The 20,048-nt window shown below is 62.3% G+C and overlaps 1 protein-coding gene across 1 annotated transcript in view; it reads left to right on the forward strand.

Moving 5' to 3' along the window:
* Positions 1-1,381: 1,381 nt before the first annotated feature.
* Positions 1,382-20,048, forward strand: part of LOC308232622 (pre-mRNA-splicing factor SYF1-like) — a gene marked incomplete at its 5' end in the record, with an annotated part of 28,589 nt that continues 9,922 nt past the window's right edge. Inside the window, 9 exons of the mRNA XM_080639849.1 lie at positions 1,382-1,581; positions 4,194-4,317; positions 5,636-5,833; positions 9,941-10,075; positions 12,245-12,409; positions 13,212-13,362; positions 17,465-17,616; positions 17,796-17,915; positions 18,084-18,215. Of these exons, the coding sequence (XP_080495975.1) occupies positions 1,382-1,581; positions 4,194-4,317; positions 5,636-5,833; positions 9,941-10,075; positions 12,245-12,409; positions 13,212-13,362; positions 17,465-17,616; positions 17,796-17,915; positions 18,084-18,215 (1,377 nt within the window). The remainder of the gene's footprint in view (positions 1,582-4,193; positions 4,318-5,635; positions 5,834-9,940; positions 10,076-12,244; positions 12,410-13,211; positions 13,363-17,464; positions 17,617-17,795; positions 17,916-18,083; positions 18,216-20,048) is intronic.

Genomic DNA, 20,048 nt, shown 5'->3' on the forward strand with positions numbered 1-20,048 from the left:
CCATGGCCCCCATTCCCCCTTGTTCCCCATGCCCGTGTCCCTGCTGTGCTCACGCTCTCCCAGCTCTATCCCTGCGCTATCCCATCGTTACTCTTGCCTTTTCCTAGCGTTATCCATGCGTTATCTCATCGCTATTGCTGCGCTATCCCGTCGGTATCCTTGGCTTATCTCGTTGCTATCCCTGTTGTATTCTTGCTTTATTCTATTGCTATTCCTGCCTTGTGCCATCGCTATTTCTGGTGTGTTCCTGTTTTACCGTATTGGTATCCTTATCCTATCCCGTCCCTCTCCCTTCCCTCTCCCGTCCCTCTCCCGTCCCTCTCCCGTCCCCTCTCCCGTCCCTCTCCCTTCCCTCTCCCGTCCCTCTCCCGTCCCTCTCCCTTCCCTCTCCCGTCCTCTCCCTTCCCTCTCCCTTCCCTCTCCCGTCCCTCTCCCGTCCCTCTCCCTTCCCTCTCCCGTCCCTCTCCCTTCCCTCTCCCTTCCCTCTCCCTTCCCTCTCCCTTCCCTCTCCCTTCCCTCTCCCTTCCCTCTCCCGTCCCTCTCCCGTCCCTCTCCCTTCCCTCTCCCGTCCCTCTCCCGTCCCTCTCCCGTCCCTCTCCTTCCCTCTCCCTTCCCTCTCCCGTCCCTCTCCCGTCCCTCTCCCGTCCCTCTCCCTTCCCTCTCCCGTCCCTCTCCCGTCCCTCTCCCGTCCCTCTCCCTTCCCTCTCCCTTCCCTCTCCCGTCCCTCTCCCGTCCCTCTCCCGTCCCTCTCCCGTCCCTCTCCCTTCCCTCTCCCTTCCCTCTCCCTTCCCTCTCCCGTCCCTCTCCCGTCCCTCTCCCTTCCCTCTCCCTTCCCTCTCCCTTCCCTCTCCCGTCCCTCTCCCGTCCCTCTCCCTTCCCTCTCCCTTCCCTCTCCCTTCCCTCTCCCGTCCCTCTCCCTTCCCTCTCCCTTCCCTCTCCCTTCCCTCTCCCTTCCCTCTCCCTTCCCTCTCCCTTCCTCTCCCGTCCCTCTCCCGTCCCTCTCCCTTCCCTCTCCCGTCCCTCTCCCTTCCCTCTCCCTTCCCTCTCCCTTCCCTCTCCCTTCCCTCTCCCTTCCCTCTCCCTTCCCTCTCCCTTCCCTCTCCCTTCCCTCTCCCTTCCCTCTCCCTTCCCTCTCCCTTCCCTCCCTCCCTCTCCCGTCCCTCTCCCGTCCCTCTCCCTTCCCTCTCCCTTCCCTCTCCCTTCCCTCTCCCTTCCCTCTCCCTTCCCTCTCCCTTCCCTCTCCGTCCCTCTCCCGTCCCTCTCCGGTCCCTCTCCCGTCCCTCTCCCTTCCCTCTCCCGTCCCTCTCCCGTCCCTCTCCCTTCCCTCTCCCTTCCCTCTCCCTTCCCTCTCCCTTCCCTCTCCCTTCCCTCTCCCGTCCCTCTCCCGTCCCTCTCCCGTCCCTCTCCGGTCCCTCTCCGGTCTCTCGGGCAGGAAGATGAGGATGTGCAGCACGAGGAGGAGCTGCTCCGGAGCCCGTTCTCGGTTCGCTGCTGGCTCCGCTATGCCCAGAGCCGCCTCAAGGGGCCGCGGCACCGCCTCAACCTCCTCTTCGAGCGCGGGCTCCGGCAGCTGCCGGGGAGGTGGGGATGGGAGTGGGGTACGGGGGGTACGGGGGGTACAGAGGGTACGGGGGGTACAGAGGGTACGGGGGGTACAGAGGGTACGGGGTGGTACAGGGGGTACGGGGGGTACGGGGGGTACAGAGGGTACGGAGGGTGCAGAGGGTACGGGGGGTACAGGGGGTACGGGGGGTACGGGGGGTACAGAGGGTACGGGGGGTACAGGGGGTACGGGGGGTACGGGGGGTACAGAGGGTACGGAGGGTACAGAGGGTACGGGGGGTACAGAGGGTACGGAGGGTGCGGGGGGTACAGAGGGTACGGGGGGTACGGGGGGTACGGGGGGTACAGAGGGTACGGGGGGTACAGAGGGTACGGAGGGTGCGGGGGGTACAGAGGGTGCGGGGGGTACAGAGGGTACGGGGGGTACAGAGGGTACGGGGGGTACAGAGGGTACGGGGGGTACAGAGGGTACGGGGGGTACGGGGGGTACAGAGGGTACGGAGGGTACAGAGGGTACGGGGGGTACAGAGGGTACAGAGGGTACGGGGGGTACAGAGGGTACGGGGGGTACAGAGGGTACGGGGGGTACAGAGGGTACAGAGGGTACGGGGGGTACGGGGGTACAGAGGGTACAGAGGGTACAGAGGGTGCGGGGGGTACAGAGGGTACGGGGGGTACGGGGGGTACGGGGGGTACGGGGGGTACAGAGGGTACAGAGGGTACAGAGGGTACGGGGGGTACAGAGGGTACGGGGGGTACAGAGGGTACGGGGGGTACGGGGGGTACGGGGGGTACAGAGGGTACGGGGGGTACAGAGGGTACGGAGGGTGCGGGGGGTACAGAGGGTACGGAGGGTACAGAGGGTACGGGGGGTACAGAGGGTACGGGGGGTACAGAGGGTACGGGGTGGTACAGAGGGTACAGAGGGTACGGAGGGTACAGAGGGTACGGGGGGTACAGAGGGTACAGAGGGTACGGGGGGTACAGAGGGTACGGGGGGTACAGAGGGTACGGGGGGTACAGAGGGTACAGAGGGTACGGGGGGTACGGGGGGTACAGAGGGTACAGAGGGTACAGAGGGTGCGGGGGGTACAGAGGGTACGGGGGGTACGGGGGGTACGGGGGGTACGGGGGGTACAGAGGGTACAGAGGGTACAGAGGGTACGGGGGGTACAGAGGGTACGGGGGGTACAGAGGGTACGGGGGGTACGGGGGGTACAGAGGGTACAGAGGGTACAGAGGGTACGGGGGGTACAGAGGGTACGGGGGGTACGGGGGGTACAGAGGGTACAGAGGGTACAGAGGGTACGGGGGGTACAGAGGGTACGGGGGGTACAGGGGGTACGGGGGGTACAGAGGGTACGGGGGGTAACGGGGGGTACGGAGGGTACAGGGGGTACAGGATGTGGGGTTTGGGCTATGGGGACCCACAGGGAGCCTTAGAGACTGAGATAGGAGCTATGAACCATGGCTCTGATTGCCTGGCCTGGTGGGACATGGGGGTGTCTGTCAGTGGGTGTCACAGTGGGTGTCACAGTGGGTGTCACAGTGGGTGTCACAGTGGGTGTCACTGGGTGTCACTGGGTGTCACAGTGGGTGTCACAGTGGGTGTCACTGGGTGTCACAGTGGGTGTCACTGGGTGTCACTGGGTGTCACAGTGGGTGTCACAGTGGGTGTCACTGGTGTCACTGGGTGTCACTGGGTGTCACTGGTGTCACTGGGTGTCACAGTGGGTGTCACTGGGTGTCACAGTGGGTGTCACTGGGTGTCACTGGTGTCACAGTGGGTGTCACTGGGTGTCACTGGTGTCACAGTGGGTGTCACAGTGGGTGTCACAGTGGGTGTCACTGGGTGTCACTGGGTGTCACTGGTGTCACAGTGGGTGTCACTGGGTGTCACTGGTGTCACAGTGGGTGTCACAGTGGGTGTCACAGTGGGTGTCACTGGGTGTCACTGGGTGTCACTGGGTGTCACTGGTGTCACAGTGGGTGTCACAGTGGGTGTCACTGGGTGTCACTGGGTGTCACTGGGTGTCACTGGTGTCACAGTGGGTGTCACTGGGTGTCACTGGTGTCACAGTGGGTGTCACAGTGGGTGTCACTGGGTGTCACTGGGTGTCACTGGGTGTCACTGGTGTCACAGTGGGTGTCACTGGGTGTCACTGGTGTCACAGTGGGTGTCACAGTGGGTGTCACAGTGGGTGTCACTGGTGTCACTGGGTGTCACTGGGTGTCACTGGTGTCACAGTGGGTGTCACAGTGGGTGTCACTGGGTGTCACTGGGTGTCACTGGGTGTCACTGGTGTCACAGTGGGTGTCACTGGGTGTCACTGGTGTCACAGTGGGTGTCACAGTGGGTGTCACAGTGGGTGTCACAGTGGGTGTCACTGGGTGTCACTGGGTGTCACTGGTGTCACAGTGGGTGTCACAGTGGGTGTCACTGGGTGTCACTGGTGTCACAGTGGGTGTCACTGGGTGTCACTGGTGTCACAGTGGGTGTCACTGGGTGTCACTGGGTGTCACTGGTGTCACAGTGGGTGTCACTGGGTGTCACTGGTGTCACAGTGGGTGTCACTGGGTGTCACTGGGTGTCACTGGTGTCACAGTGGGTGTCCCGCTGCTGTCCCCAGTTACAAGCTGTGGTACCAGTACCTGCGGCACCGCCGGCAGCAGGTCAAGGGCCGCTGCCCCACGGACCCGGCCTATGAGGAGGCCAACGCCTGCCACGAGCGAGCCCTCGTCTTCATGCACAAGGTGATGGGGGGCACCTGGGGACAAGACCCCCCCAGCCCCATCTCTGCCCCCCAGCCCCATCTCTGCCCCCCAGCCCCATCGCTGCCCCCAGCCCCATCGCTGCCCCCCCAGCCCCATCGCTGCCCCCCAGCCCCATCTCTGCCCCCCAGCCCCATCTCTGCCCCCCAGCCCCATCGCTGCCCCCCAGCCCCATCTCTGCCCCCCAGCCCCATCGCTGCCCCCCAGCCCCATCGCTGCCCCCCCAGCCCCATCTCTGCCCCCCCAGCCCCATCGCTGCCCCCCAGCCCCATCGCTGCCCCCCAGCCCCATCTCTGCCCCCCAGCCCCATCGCTGCCCCCCCAGCCCCATCGCTGCCCCCCCAGCCCCATCGCTGCCCCCCAGCCCCATCTCTGCCCCCCCAGCCCCATCGCTGCCCCCCAGCCCCATCGCTGCCCCCCAGCCCCATCTCTGCCCCCCCAGCCCCATCGCTGCCCCCCAGCCCCATCTCTGCCCCCCCAGCCCCATCGCTGCCCCCCCAGCCCCATCTCTGCCCCCCAGCCCCATCGCTGCCCCCCAGCCCCATCGCTGCCCCCCAGCCCCATCGCTGCCCCCCAGCCCCATCGCTGCCCCCCCAGCCCCATCGCTGCCCCCCAGCCCCATCTCTGCCCCCCAGCCCCATCGCTGCCCCCCAGCCCCATCGCTGCCCCCCAGCCCCATCTCTGCCCCCCCAGCCCCATCGCTGCCCCCCAGCCCCATCTCTGCCCCCCAGCCCCATCTCTGCCCCCCAGCCCCATCGCTGCCCCCCCAGCCCCATCGCTGCCCCCCCAGCCCCATCTCTGCCCCCCCAGCCCCATCGCTGCCCCCCAGCCCCATCGCTGCCCCCCAGCCCCATCTCTGCCCCCCCAGCCCCATCGCTGCCCCCCAGCCCCATCTCTGCCCCCCCCAGCCCCATCGCTGCCCCCCCAGCCCCATCTCTGCCCCCCAGCCCCATCGCTGCCCCCCCAGCCCCATCGCTGCCCCCCAGCCCCATCTCTGCCCCCCCAGCCCCATTTCTGCCCCCCAGCCCCATCGCTGCCCCCCCAGCCCCATTTCTGCCCCCCAGCCCCATCTCTGCCCCCCCAGCCCCATCTCTGCCCCCCCAGCCCCATCGCTGCCCCCCAGCCCCATCTCTGCCCCCCAGCCCCATCGCTGCCCCCCCAGCCCCATTTCTGCCCCCCAGCCCCATCTCTGCCCCCCAGCCCCATCTCTGCCCCCCAGCCCCATCGCTGCCCCCCAGCCCCATCGCTGCCCCCCAGCCCCATCGCTGCCCCCCAGCCCCATAACCCCCCCACGCCCGCAGATGCCGCGCATCTGGCTGGATTACTGCCAGTTCCTGGTGGACCAAGGCCGGATCACGCGGACGCGCCGCACCTTCGACCGGGCGCTGCGGGCGCTGCCCATCACCCAGCACCACCGCGTCTGGCCGCTCTACCTGCAGTTTGTGCGGCGGTACCCGCTGCCCGAGACTGCCGTGCGGGTGTACCGCCGCTTCCTCAAGGTGTGCGGGGCGGGTGTACCCATGTGGGGGTGTACCCATGTGGGGGTGTATCCATGTGGGGGTGTACCCATGTGGGGGTGTACCCATGTGGGGGTGTACCCAGTGCGGGTGTACCCATGTGGGGGTGTTCCCAGTGCGGGTGTACCCATGTGCGGGTGTACCCCTGTGGGGGTGTACCCAGTGCAGGTGTACCCATGTGCGGGTGTACCCATGTGGGGGTGTTCCCAGTGCGGGTGTACCCATGTGCGGGTGTACCCCTGTGGGGGTGTACCCAGTGCAGGTGTACCCATGTGGGGGTGTACCCAGTGCGGGTGTACCCATGTGGGGGTGTACCCATGTGGGGGTGTACCCATGTGGGGGTGTACCCATGTGGGGGTGTTCCCAGTGCAGGTGTACCCATGTGGGGGTGTACTCATGTGGGGGTGTACCCAGTGCGGGTGTACCCAGTGCGGGTGTACCCATGTGGGGGTGTACCCATGTGGGGGTGTTCCCAATGCGGGTGTACCCATGTGGGGGTGTACCCATGTGGGGGTGTACCCAGTGCGGGTGTACCCAGTGCGGGTGTACCCATGTGGGGGTGTACCCATGTGGGGGTGTACCCAGTGCGGGTGTACCCATGTGGGGGTGTACCCATGTGGGGGTGTACCCATGTGGGGGTGTACCCAGTGCGGGTGTACCCAGTGCGGGTGTACCCATGTGGGGGTGTACCCATGTGGGGGTGTTTCCAATGCGGGTGTACCCATTTGGGGGTGTACCCAGTGTGGGTGTACCCATGTGCGGGTGTACCCATTTGGGGGTGTACCCATGTGGGGGTGTACCCATGTGCGGGTGTACCCATTTGGGGGTGTACCCATGTGGGGGTGTACCCAGTGCGGGTGTACCCATTTGGGGGTGTACCCAGTGTGGGTGTACCCATGTGGGGGTGTACCCATGTGCGGGTGTACCCATTTGGGGGTGTACCCAGTGTGGGTGTACCCATGTGGGGGTGTACCCATGTGGGGGTGTACCCAGGCGGGTGTACCCATGTGGGGGTGTACCCATGTGGGGGTGTACCCAGGCGGGTGTACCCATGTGGGGGTGTACCCATGTGGGGGTGTACCCAGGCGGGTGTACCCATGTGGGGGTGTACCCATGTGGGGGTGTACCCTGGGCGGGTGTAGCTGTGTGCAGATGTACGCAGTGCAGGTGTACATGTGTGTGGGTGTACGCTGTGAGGGTGTACTGCCACGTTCTCAAGGTACTGCGGGGCGGGTGTAGCCAGTCTGGGTGTACCTCTGTGTGGCTGTACCACCACTTCCTTAAGGTACTGCAGTGTGGGTGTTCCTGCTGTGGGTGCACCTGTGTGCGGGTGTACCCAGCACGTGTGCGCTGCCGCTTCCTCAAGGTAGCAGTGTCACCCTATAGCAGTGGCACACCCCAAAACATTAGTGCAGGGTGCTACCAGCAGTACCATCAGCCTATAGCAGGGTGTGCGCCATGGTGTCACCGTAAGGCAGTGCTAAAAGCCGTGCTGTCACCCTATGGCAGCGTTACACCCCACGGTGGCAGTCCAGGCTGATGGTACAGGCCATAGTGTCACCCCATGATGGCGATACAGGTCATGGTATCACCCTAAAGAGGAGGGTGCACCCCTTGGTGTCACCCTGAAGGGGGGGGTGCACCCCTTGGTGTCACCCTGAAGGGGGGGTTCACCCCTTGGTGTCACCCTAAAGAGGGGGGTGCACCCCTTGGTGTCACCCTGAAGGGGGGGGTGCACCCCTTGGTGTCACCCTAAAGGGGGGGTTCACCCCTTGGTGTCACCCTGAAGGGGGGGTTCACCCCTTGGTGTCACCCTGAAGGGGGGGGTGCACCCCTTGGTGTCACCCTGAAGGGGGGGGTGCACCCCTTGGTGTCACTCTGAAGGGGGGGTGCACCCCTTGGTGTCACCCTGAAGGGGGGGTTCACCCCTTGGTGTCACCCTGAAGGGGGGGGTTCGCCCCTTGGTGTCACCCTGAAGGGGGGGGTGCACCCCTTGGTGTCACCCTGAAGGGGGGGGTGCGCCCCTTGGTGTCACCCTGAAGGGGGGGTTCGCCCCTTGGTGTCACCCTGAAGGGGGGGTTCACCCCTTGGTGTCACCCTGAGGGGGGGGTGCGCCCCTTGGTGTCACCCTAAAGGGGGGGTTCACCCCTTGGTGTCACCCTGAAGGGGGGGTTCGCCCCTTGGTGTCACCCTGAAGGGGGGGTTCACCCCTTGGTGTCACCCTGAAGGGGGGGGGTGCGCCCCTTGGTGTCACCCTGAAGGGGGGGGTGCACCCCTTGGTGTCACCCTGAAGGGGGGGGGTGCGCCCCTTGGTGTCACCCTAAAGGGGGGGGTTCACCCCTTGGTGTCACCCTGAAGGGGGGGGTGCGCCCCTTGGTGTCACCCTGAAGGGGGGGGTGCGCCCCTTGGTGTCACCCTAAAGGGGGGGGGTGCACCCCTTGGTGTCACCCTGAAGGGGGGGTTCACCCCTTGGTGTCACCCTGAAGGGGGGGGGTGCACCCCTTGGTGTCACCCTGAAGGGGGGGTTCACCCCTTGGTGTCACCCTAAAGGGGGGGGTGCACCCCTTGGTGTCACCCTAAAGGGGGGGGTTCACCCCTTGGTGTCACCCTGAAGGGGGGGGTGCGCCCCTTGGTGTCACCCTGAAGGGGGGGGTGCGCCCCTTGGTGTCACCCTGAAGGGGGGGGGTTCACCCCTTGGTGTCACCCTGAAGGGGGGGGTGCGCCCCTTGGTGTCACCCTGAAGGGGGGGTGCACCCCTTGGTGTCACCCTGAAGGGGGGGGTGCGCCCCTTGGTGTCACCCTGAAGGGGGGGTTCACCCCTTGGTGTCACCCTGAAGGGGGGGGTTCACCCCTTGGTGTCACCCTGAAGGGGGGGTGCATCCCTTGGTGTCACCCTAAAGGGGGGGTGCACCCCTTGGTGTCACCCTGAAGGGGGGGGTGCACCCCTTGGTGTCACCCTGAAGGGGGGGTGCACCCCTTGGTGTCACTCTGAAGGGGGGGGTGCACCCCTTGGTGTCACCCTGAGGGGGGGGTGCACCCCTTGGTGTCACCCTGAGGGGGGGGTTCACCCCTTGGTGTCACCCTGAAGGGGGGGGTGCGCCCCTTGGTGTCACCCTGAAGGGGGGGGTGCACCCCTTGGTGTCACCCTAAAGTGGGGGGTGCACCCCTTGGTGTCACCCTGAAGGGGGGGGTGCACCCCTTGGTGTCACCCTGAAGGGGGGGGTGCGCCCCTTGGTGTCACCCTGAAGGGGGGGTTCACCCCTTGGTGTCACCCTGAAGGGGGGGGTTCACCCCTTGGTGTCACCCTAAAGGGGGGGGTGCACCCCTTGGTGTCACCCTAAAGGGGGGGTGCACCCCTTGGTGTCACCCTGAAGGGGGGGGTGCACCCCTTGGTGTCACCCTGAGGGGGGGGTGCGCCCCTTGGTGTCACCCTGAAGGGGGGGTGCACCCCTTGGTGTCACCCTAAAGGGGGGGGTGCACCCCTTGGTGTCACCCTAAAGGGGGGGTTCACCCCTTGGTGTCACCCTGAGGGGGGGGTTCACCCCTTGGTGTCACCCTGAAGGGGGGGTGCACCCCTTGGTGTCACCCTGAAGGGGGGGTGCACCCCTTGGTGTCACCCTAAAGAGGGGGGTTCACCCCTTGGTGTCACCCTAAAGGGGGGGGTGCACCCCTTGGTGTCACCCTGAAGGGGGGGGTGCACCCCTTGGTGTCACCCTGAGGGGGGGGTGCGCCCCTTGGTGTCACCCTGAAGGGGGGGTTCACCCCTTGGTGTCACCCTGAGGGGGGGGTGCGCCCCTTGGTGTCACCCTGAAGGGGGGGGTGCACCCCTTGGTGTCACCCTGAAGGGGGGGGTGCACCCCTTGGTGTCACCCTGAGGGGGGGGTGCGCCCCTTGGTGTCACCCTGAAGGGGGGGTGCACCCCTTGGTGTCACCCTGAGGGGGGGGTGCGCCCCTTGGTGTCACCCTGAAGGGGGGGGTGCACCCCTTGGTGTCACCCTGAAGGGGGGGTGCACCCCTTGGTGTCACCCTGAGGGGGGGGTGCACCCCTTGGTGTCACCCCGCGGCGGTGACGCTGTTGCCCCCCCCCAGCTGAGCCCCGAGAGCGCAGAGGAGTTCGTGGGGTACCTGTGCGCCGCCGGGCGCCTGGATGAGGCCGCCACGCGCTTGGCCCAGCTCGTCAATGACGAGCGCTTTGTGTCCCGGCACGGCAAGTCCAACTACCAGGTGAGGGGGGGGGCACCCGAGGGGGGGAGGGGCACCCAAGGGGGGGGGGCACCCAAGGGTGGGGGGGCACCCAAGGAGGGGGGGGGGCACTCGAGGGTGGGGGGGGCACCCAAGGGGAGGGGTGGGGACCCAAGGGGGGGGGGGGGCACCCAAGGGGGGGGGGGCACCCAAGGGGGGGAGGGCACCCAAGGGTGGGGGGGCACCCAAGGAGGGTGGGGGCACTCGAGGGTGGGGGGGGCACCCAAGGAGGGGGGTGGGGACCCAAGGGGGGGGGGCACCCGAGGGTGGGGGGGCAATCGAGGGTGGGGGGGCACCCAAGGGTGGGGGGGGCACCCAAGGGTGGGGGCACCAAAGGGTGGGGGGCACCCAAGGGTGGGGGGGGGGACCCAAGGGTGGGGGCACCAAAGGGTGGGGGGGCACCCAAGGGTGGGGGGGGCACCCAAGGAGGGGGGGGGGCACCCAAGGAGGGGGGGGGCACTCGAGGGTGGGGGGGGCACCCAAGGGGGGGGGTGGGGACCCAAGGGTGGGGGGCACCCGAGGGGGGGGGGGGCACTCGAGGGTGGGGGGGGCACCCAAGAGTGGGGGGGGTCCCCAAGGGTGGGGGCACCAAAGGGTGGGGGGCACCCAAGGGTGGGGGGGGGGACCCAAGGGTGGGGGCACCAAAGGGTGGGGGGCACCCAAGGGTGGGGGGGGCACCCAAGGAGGGGGGGGGCACCCAAGGGTGGGGGGGGCACCCAAGGGTGGGGGGGGGGACCCAAGGGTGGGGGCACCAAAGGGTGGGGGGCACCCAAGGGTGGGGGGGGCACCCATGAGGGGGGGGGGGCACCCAAGGGTGGGGGGGGGGGACCCAAGGGTGGGGGCACCCAAAGGTGGGGGGCACCCAAGGGTGGGGGGGGCACCCAAGGAGGGGGGGGGGCACTCGGGGGTGGGGGGGCACCCAAGAAGGCTGGGGGGCACTCAAGGTTGGGGGGACACACAAGGGGGGGGGGGGCACCCAAGGGTGGGGGGGGTACCCGGGGGTACTGGGGGCCATGGGACTTGGGAGGGATGGGGAGTGATGGGACCCAGGGGTGATGGGGGATTCAGTGGTCTGCCATGAGTGCTGGGAGGGTCCCTCTGGGTGCTGTCCCTATGGGTGCTGTCCCTATGGGTGCTGTATCCCTATGGGTGCTGTCCCTATGAGTGCTGTATCCCTATGGGTGCTGTATCCCTATGGGTGCTGTCCCTATGGGTGCTGTCCCTATGGGTGCTGTATCCCTATGGGTGCTGTATCCCTATGGGTGCTGTCCCTATGGGTGCTGTCCCTATGGGTGCTGTCCCTATGGGTGCTGTATCCCTATGGGTGCTGTCCCTTTGGGTGCTGTATCCCTATGGGTGCTGTATCGCTATGGGTGCTGTCCCTATGGGTGCTGTCCCTATGGGTGCTGTATCCCTATGGGTGCTGTCCCTATGGGTGCTGTCCCTATGGGTGCTGTATCCCTATGGGTGCTGTCCCTATGGGTGCTGTATCCCTATGGGTGCTGTCCCTATGGGTGCTGTCCCTATGGGTGCTGTCTCCCTATGGGTGCTGTATCCCTATGGGTGCTGTCCCTATGGGTGCTGTCCCTATGGGTGCTGTCCCTATGGGTGCTGTATCCCTATGGGTGCTGTCCCTATGGGTGCTGTATCCCTATGGGTGCTGTATCCCTATGGGTGCTGTCCCTATGGGTGCTGTATCCCTATGGGTGCTGTATCCCTATGGGTGCTGTCCCTATGGGTGCTGTATCCCTATGGGTGCTGTCCCTCTGGGTGCTGTATCCCTATGGGTGCTGTCCCTATGGGTGCTGTATCCCTATGGGTGCTGTATCCCTATGGGTGCTGTATCGCTATGGGTGCTGTATCCCTATGGGTGCTGTATCCCTATGGGTGCTGTATCCCTATGGGTGCTGTATCCCTATGGGTGCTGTATCGCTATGGGTGCTGTATCCCTATGGGTGCTGTATCCCTATGGGTGCTGTATCCCTATGGGTGCTGTATCGCTATGGGTGCTGTATCCCTATGGGTGCTGTATCCCTATGGGTGCTGTATCGCTATGGGTGCTGTATCCCTATGGGTGCTGTCCCTATGGGTGCTGTCCCTATGGGTGCTGTATCCCTATGGGTGCTGTATCGCTATGGGTGCTCCCCGCAGCTGTGGCAGGAGCTGTGCTCGCTGCTCTCGCAGCACCCGGAGCGCATCCGCTCCCTGGACGCGGGCGCCATCATCCGGGGGGGCCTCACGCGCTTCACGGACCAGCGGGGCCGCCTCTGGGGCGCCCTGGCCGAGAGCTGCATCCGCAGCGGCCACTTCGAGAAGGTGACGGCACCCCCGCCCCTCCTGTGGGCCCCTGTGGGCTCCTATGGGCGCCTATGGGCACCTATGGGTACCTATGGGCACCTATGGGCACCTATGGGTACCTATGGGCACCTATGGGTACCTATGGGTACCTATGGGCACCTATGGGTACCTATGGGTACCTATGGGCACCTATGGGTACCTATGGGTATCTATGGGTATCTATGGATGCCTATGGGCTCCTATGGGCACCAATAGGTACCTATGGGTATCTATGGGTATCTATGGGTGCCTATGGGCTCCTATGGGCACCTATGGGTACCTATGGGTATCTATGGGTATCTATGGGTGCCTATGGGTTCCTATGGGCTCCTATGAGTTCCTCCATTACCCCCTGGCCATCCCCATCCCATCCCATTCCCTTTCTCCTCCATCACCCCCTGGCCATCCCCATCCCATCCCATTCCCTTTCTCCTCCATCACCCCCTGGCCATCCCGATCCCACCCCATTCCCTTTCTCCTCCATCACCCCCTGGCCATCCCCATCCCATCCCATTCCCTTTCTCCTCCATCACCCCCTGGCCATCCCCATCCCATCCCATCTCCTTTCTCCTCCATCACCCCCTGGCCATCCCCATCCCATCCCATTCCCTTTCTCCTCCATTACCCCCTGGCCATCCCCATCCCATCCCATCCCCTTTCTCCTCCATCACCCCCTGGCCATCCCCATCCCATCCCATTCCCTTTCTCCTCCATCACCCCCTGGCCATCCCCATCCCATCCTTGCCGGTGGCGGCCCCGCTCTGAGCCCCGTTGCCCGCAGGCGCGGGACGTCTACGAGGAGGCGGTGCAGACGGTGATGACGGTGCGGGACTTCACGCAGGTCTTTGACAGCTACGCTCACTTCGAGGAGAGCCTCATCGCCGCCCGCCTCGAGAGCACGGCCCAGAGCCCGCTTCGCCCGGAGCCCGATGGTGAGGAGGGGGTCTGTGTCCTGCTGGCCCCATGGCCCCGTATCCCACATCCCACATCCCATACCCCATATCCCATATCCCATACCCCATACCCCATATCCCATATCCCATACCCCATACCCCATATCCCATATCCCATACCCCATATCCCATATCCCATACCCCATACCCCATATCCCATACCCCATACCCCATATCCCATATCCCATACCCCATACCCCATATCCCATATCCCATACCCCATATCCCATACCCCATATCCCATATCCCATATCCCATATCCCATATCCCATACCCCATATCCCATACCCCATATCCCATATCCCATATCCCATATCCCATATCCCATACCCCATATCCCATACCCCATATCCCATACCCCATATCCCATACCCCATATCCCATATCCCATACCCCATATCCCATACCCCATATCCCATATCCCATATCCCATATCCCATACCCCATATCCCATACCCCATATCCCATACCCCATATCCCATACCCCATATCCCATACCCCATATCCCATATCCCATACCCCATATCCCATACCCCATATCCCATATCCCATATCCCATATCCCATACCCCATATCCCATATCCCATATCCCATATCCCATATCCCATATCCCATACCCCATATCCCATACCCCATATCCCATACCCCATATCCCATACCCCATACCCCATATCCCATATCCCATATCCCATACCCCATACCCCATATCCCATACCCCATACCCCATACCCCATACCCCATATCCCATATCCCATATCCCATACCCCATACCCCATACCCCATATCCCATACCCCATACCCCATACCCCATACCCCATACCCCATACCCCATACCCCATACCTCATATCCCATACCCCATACCCCATATCCCATACCCCATACCCCATACCCCATACCCCATATCCCATATCCCATATCCCATATCCCATACCCCATACCCCATACCCCATACCCCATATCCCATATCCCATATCCCATACCCCATACCCCATATCCCATACCCCATATCCCATACCCCATACCCCATACCCCATACCCCATACCCCATATCCCATACCCCATACCCCATACCCCATACCCCATACCCCATATCCCATACCCCATATCCCATACCCCATACCCCATACCCCATACCCCATATCCCATACCCCATACCCCATACCCCATACCCCATACCCCATATCCCATATCCCATATCCCATACCCCATACCCCATATCCCATACCCCATATCCCATACCCCATACCCCATACCCCATACCCCATATCCCATACCCCATACCCCATACCCCATACCCCATACCCCATACCCCATATCCCATATCCCATACCCCATATCCCATATCCCATACCCCATATCCCATATCCCATATCCCATACCCCATACCCCATATCCCATACCCCATATCCCATACCCCATACCCCATATCCCATACCCCATACCCCATACCCCATATCCCATACCCCATATCCCATACCCCATACCCCATATCCCATATCCCATATCCCATACCCCATACCCCATATCCCATATCCCATATCCCATACCCCATACCACATACCCCATATCCCATACCCCATACCCCATACCCCATACCCCATACCCCATATCCCACATCCCATACCCCATACCCCATACCCCATACCCCATATCCCATATCCCATACCCCATACCCCATATCCCATACCCCATATCCCATATCCCATACCCCATATCCCATACCCCATACCCCATATCCCATACCCCATACCCCATATCCCATATCCCATATCCCATACCCCATATCCCATATCCCATACCCCATATCCCATACCCCATACCCCATATCCCATACCCCATATCCCATACCCCATATCCCATACCCCATATCCCATACCCCATATCCTATATCCCATACCCCATATCCCATATCCCATATCCCATACCCCGTATCCCATATCCCATATCCCATACCCCATATCCCATACCCCATATCCCATACCCCATATCCCATACCCCATACCCCATATCCCATACCCCATATCCCATACCCCATACCCCATACCCCATATCCCATACCCCATACCCCATACCCCATACCCCATACCCCATACCCCATATCCCATACCCCATATCCCATACCCCATACCCCATATCCCATATCCCATATCCCATACCCCATATCCCATACCCCATATCCCATACCCCATATCCTATATCCCATACCCCATATCCCATATCCCATATCCCATACCCCATATCCCATACCCCATATCCCATACCCCATATCCCATACCCCATATCCCATACCCCATATCCCATACCCCATATCCCATACCCCATATCCTATATCCCATACCCCATATCCCATATCCCATATCCCATACCCCATATCCCATATCCCATACCCCATACCCCATATCCCATACCCCATATCCCATACCCCATATCCCATATCCCATATCCCATACCCCATATCCCATACCCCATACCCCATACCCCATACCCCATATCCCATACCCCATATCCCATACCCCATACCCCATACCCCATACCCCATATCCCATATCCCATACCCCATACCCCATATCCCATACCCCATACCCCATATCCCATATCCCATACCCCATATCCCATACCCCATACCCCATATCCCATACCCCATACCCCATACCCCATATCCCATACCCCATACCCCATATCCCATATCCCATACCCCATATCCCATACCCCATATCCCATATCCCATATCCCATACCCCATACCCCATACCCCATATCCCATATCCCATATCCCATATCCCATATCCCATACCCCATATCCCATATCCCATACCCCATATCCCATACCCCATACCCCATACCCCATACCCCATATCCCATATCCCATACCCCATACCCCATACCCCATACCCCATACCCCATACCCCATATCCCATACCCCATATCCCATATCCCATACCCCATACCCCATATCCCATACCCCATACCCCATACCCCATACCCCATATCCCATACCCCATACCCCATATCCCATACCCCATACCCCATATCCCATACCCCATATCCCATATCCCATACCCCATACCCCATATCCCATACCCCATATCCCATATCCCATACCCCATACCCCATATCCCATACCCCATATCCCATATCCCATACCCCATACCCCATATCCCATACCCCATACCCCATACCCCATACCCCATATCCCATACCCCATACCCCATATCCCATACCCCATACCCCATATCCCATACCCCATATCCCATATCCCATACCCCATACCCCATATCCCATACCCCATATCCCATATCCCATACCCCATACCCCATATCCCATACCCCATATCCCATATCCCATACCCCATACCCCATATCCCATACCCCATACCCCATATCCCATACCCCATATCCCATACCCCATACCCCATATCCCATACCCCATATCCCATACCCCATATCCCATATCCCATATCCTATACCCCATATCCCATATCCCATACCCCATACCCCATACCCCATATCCCATACCCCATATCCCATACCCCATATCCCATATCCCATATCCCATACCCCATATCCCATACCCCATATCCCATACCCCATACCCCATATCCCATACCCCATATCCCATACCCCATACCCCATACCCCATACCCCATATCCCATACCCCATATCCCATATCCCATATCCCATACCCCATATCCCATATCCCATACCCCATACCCCATATCCCATACCCCATATCCCATACCCCATATCCCATACCCCATATCCCATATCCCATACCCCATATCCCATACCCCATATCCCATACCCCATATCCCATACCCCATATCCCGTATCCCATATCCCATACCCCATACCCCATATCCCATACCCCATACCCCATATCCCATACCCCATACCCCATATCCCATACCCCATATCCCATACCCCATATCCCATATCCCATACCCCATATCCCGTATCCCATATCCCATACCCCATATCCCATACCCCATATCCCGTATCCCATATCCCATATCCCATACCCCATATCCCATACCCCCTATCCCATTCCCATTCCCATTCCCCTTCCCTCTCTCCCCCGCAGAGGAGGTGGAGCTGGAGCTGCGCCTGGCGCGCTTCGAGCGCCTCATGGCCCGGCGGCCGCTGCTGCTCAACAGCGTCCTCTTGCGGCAGAACCCGCACAACGTCCACGAGTGGCACAAGCGGGTCCAGCTGCACCAGGGGCAGCCCGAGCAGGTGCCGGGGGGGTACAGGGGCATTGGGGGGGTGCGGGGGCCATGGGGGGTGCGGGGGCATTGGGGGGTACGGGGACCATGGGGGGTGCGGGGCCATGGGGGGTGCGGGGCCATGGGGGGTACGGGGCCATGGGGGGTGCGGGGGCCATGGGGGGTGACGGCCGTGTCCCCCCGGCGCAGATCATCCACACGTACACGGAGGCCGTGCGCACTGTGGAGCCCAGCAAGGCCACCGGGCGCCCGCACGGGCTCTGGGTCGCCTTTGCCCGCTTCTATGAGGACAACGGGCAGCTGGAGGACGTGAGTGAGCCCGGGGGCACGGGGGCACCAACACCCGTCCGTGGGGCACCAACACCCGTCCGTGGGGGCACCAACACCCGTCCGTGGGGACCCCCATCCCCACTGGTCCCCAGAGCCCAGCTGCCCCCTCTCTGTCCCCATCCCCACGTCGCTGTCGCTGTGCCCCAGGCCCGCACGATCCTGTCCAAGGCCACCCAGGTGCGGTTCCGCCACGTCGAGGACTTGGCCGCCGTTTGGTGCGAGTTCGGCGAGATGGAGCTGAGGCACCGCAACTACGAGCAGGCGCTGAGCATCCTGCGGGTGAGCGCGCCCACAGCGCCCTATAGAGCCCTATAGAGCCCTATAGCACCCATAGCATCCCATAGCACAGCTACGAGCAGGCGCTGAGCATCCTGCGGGTGAGCGCGCCCACAGCGCCCTATAGAGCCCTATAGAGCCCTATAGCACCCACAGAGCCCTATAGAGCCCTATAGAGCCCTATAGCACCCACAGAGCCCTATAGAGCCGTATAGCACCCAGAGAGCCCTATAGAGCCCTATAGCACCCACAGCGCCCTATAGAGCCCTATAGAGCCCTATAGCACCCACAGAGCCCTATAGAGCCCTATAGCACCCACAGAGCCCTATAGAGCCCTATAGCACCCACAGCGCCCTATAGAGCCCTATAGCACCCATAGCGCCCTATAGAGCCCTATAGCACCCACAGAGCCCTATAGAGCCCTATAGCACCCACAGAGCCCTATAGAGCCCTATAGCACCCACAGCGCCCTATAGAGCCCTATAGCACCCACAGAGCCCTATAGAGCCCTATAGCACCCACAGCGCCCTATAGAGCCCTATAGCACCCACAGAGCCCTATAGAGCCCTATAGCACCCAGAGAACCCTATAGAGCCCTATAGCACCGACAGAGCCCTATAGAGCCCTATAGCACCCACAGCGCCCTATAGAGCCCTATAGCATCCATAGCATCCCATAGCACAGCTACGAGCAGGCGCTGAGCATCCTGCGGGTGAGCGCGCCCACAGCGCCCTATAGAGCCCTATAGAGCCCTATAGCACCCAGAGAGCCCTATAGAGCCCTATAGCACCCAGAGAGCCCTATAGAGCCCTATAGCACCCACAGAGCCCTATAGAGCCCTATAGCACCCAGAGAGCCCTATAGAGCCCTATAGCACCCAGAGAGCCCTATAGAGCCCTATAGCACCCAGAGAGCCCTATAGAGCCCTATAGCACCCACAGAGCCCTATAGAGCCCTATAGCACCCAGAGAGCCCTATAGAGCCCTATAGCACCCAGAGAGCCCTATAGAGCCCTATAGCACCCACAGCGCCCTATAGAGCCCTATAGCACCCATAGCATCCCATAGCACAGCTACGAGCAGGCGCTGAGCATCCTGCGGGTGAGCGCGCCCACAGCGCCCTATAGAGCCCTATAGAGCCCTATAGCACCCACAGAGCCCTATAGAGCCCTATAGCACCCACAGAGCCCTATAGAGCCCTGTAGCACCCACAGAGCCCTATAGAGCCCTATAGCACCCACAGAGCCCTATAGAGCCCTATAGCACCCACAGAGCCCTATAGAGCCCTATAGCACCCACAGCGCCCTATAGAGCCCTATAGCACCCACAGAGCCCTATAGAGCCCTATAGCACCCAGAGAACCCTATAGAGCCCTATAGCACCGACAGAGCCCTATAGAGCCCTATAGCACCCATAGCATCCCATAGCACAGCTACGAGCAGGCGCTGAGCATCCTGCGGGTGAGCGCGCCCACAGCGCCCTATAGAGCCCTATAGAGCCCTATAGCACCCAGAGAGCCCTATAGAGCCCTATAGCACCCACAGAGCCCTATAGAGTTCTGTAGCACCCACAGAGCCCTATAGAGCCCTATAGCACCCACAGAGCCCTATAGAGCCCTGTAGCACCCACAGAGCCCTATAGAGCCCTATAGCACCCACAGAGCCCTATAGAGCCCTATAGCACCCACAGAGCCCTATAGATCCCTATAGCACCCACAGAGCCCTATAGAGCCCTATAGCACCCACAGCGCCCTATAGAGCCCTATAGCACCCAGAGAGCCCTATAGAGCCCTATAGCACCCAGAGAGCCCTGTAGAGCCCTATAGCACCCACAGAGC

Source organism: Psittacula echo (genome assembly GCF_963264785.1).
Source record: "Psittacula echo genome assembly, contig: SCAFFOLD_180, whole genome shotgun sequence".
NCBI classification, from domain to species: domain Eukaryota; kingdom Metazoa; phylum Chordata; class Aves; order Psittaciformes; family Psittacidae; genus Psittacula; species Psittacula echo.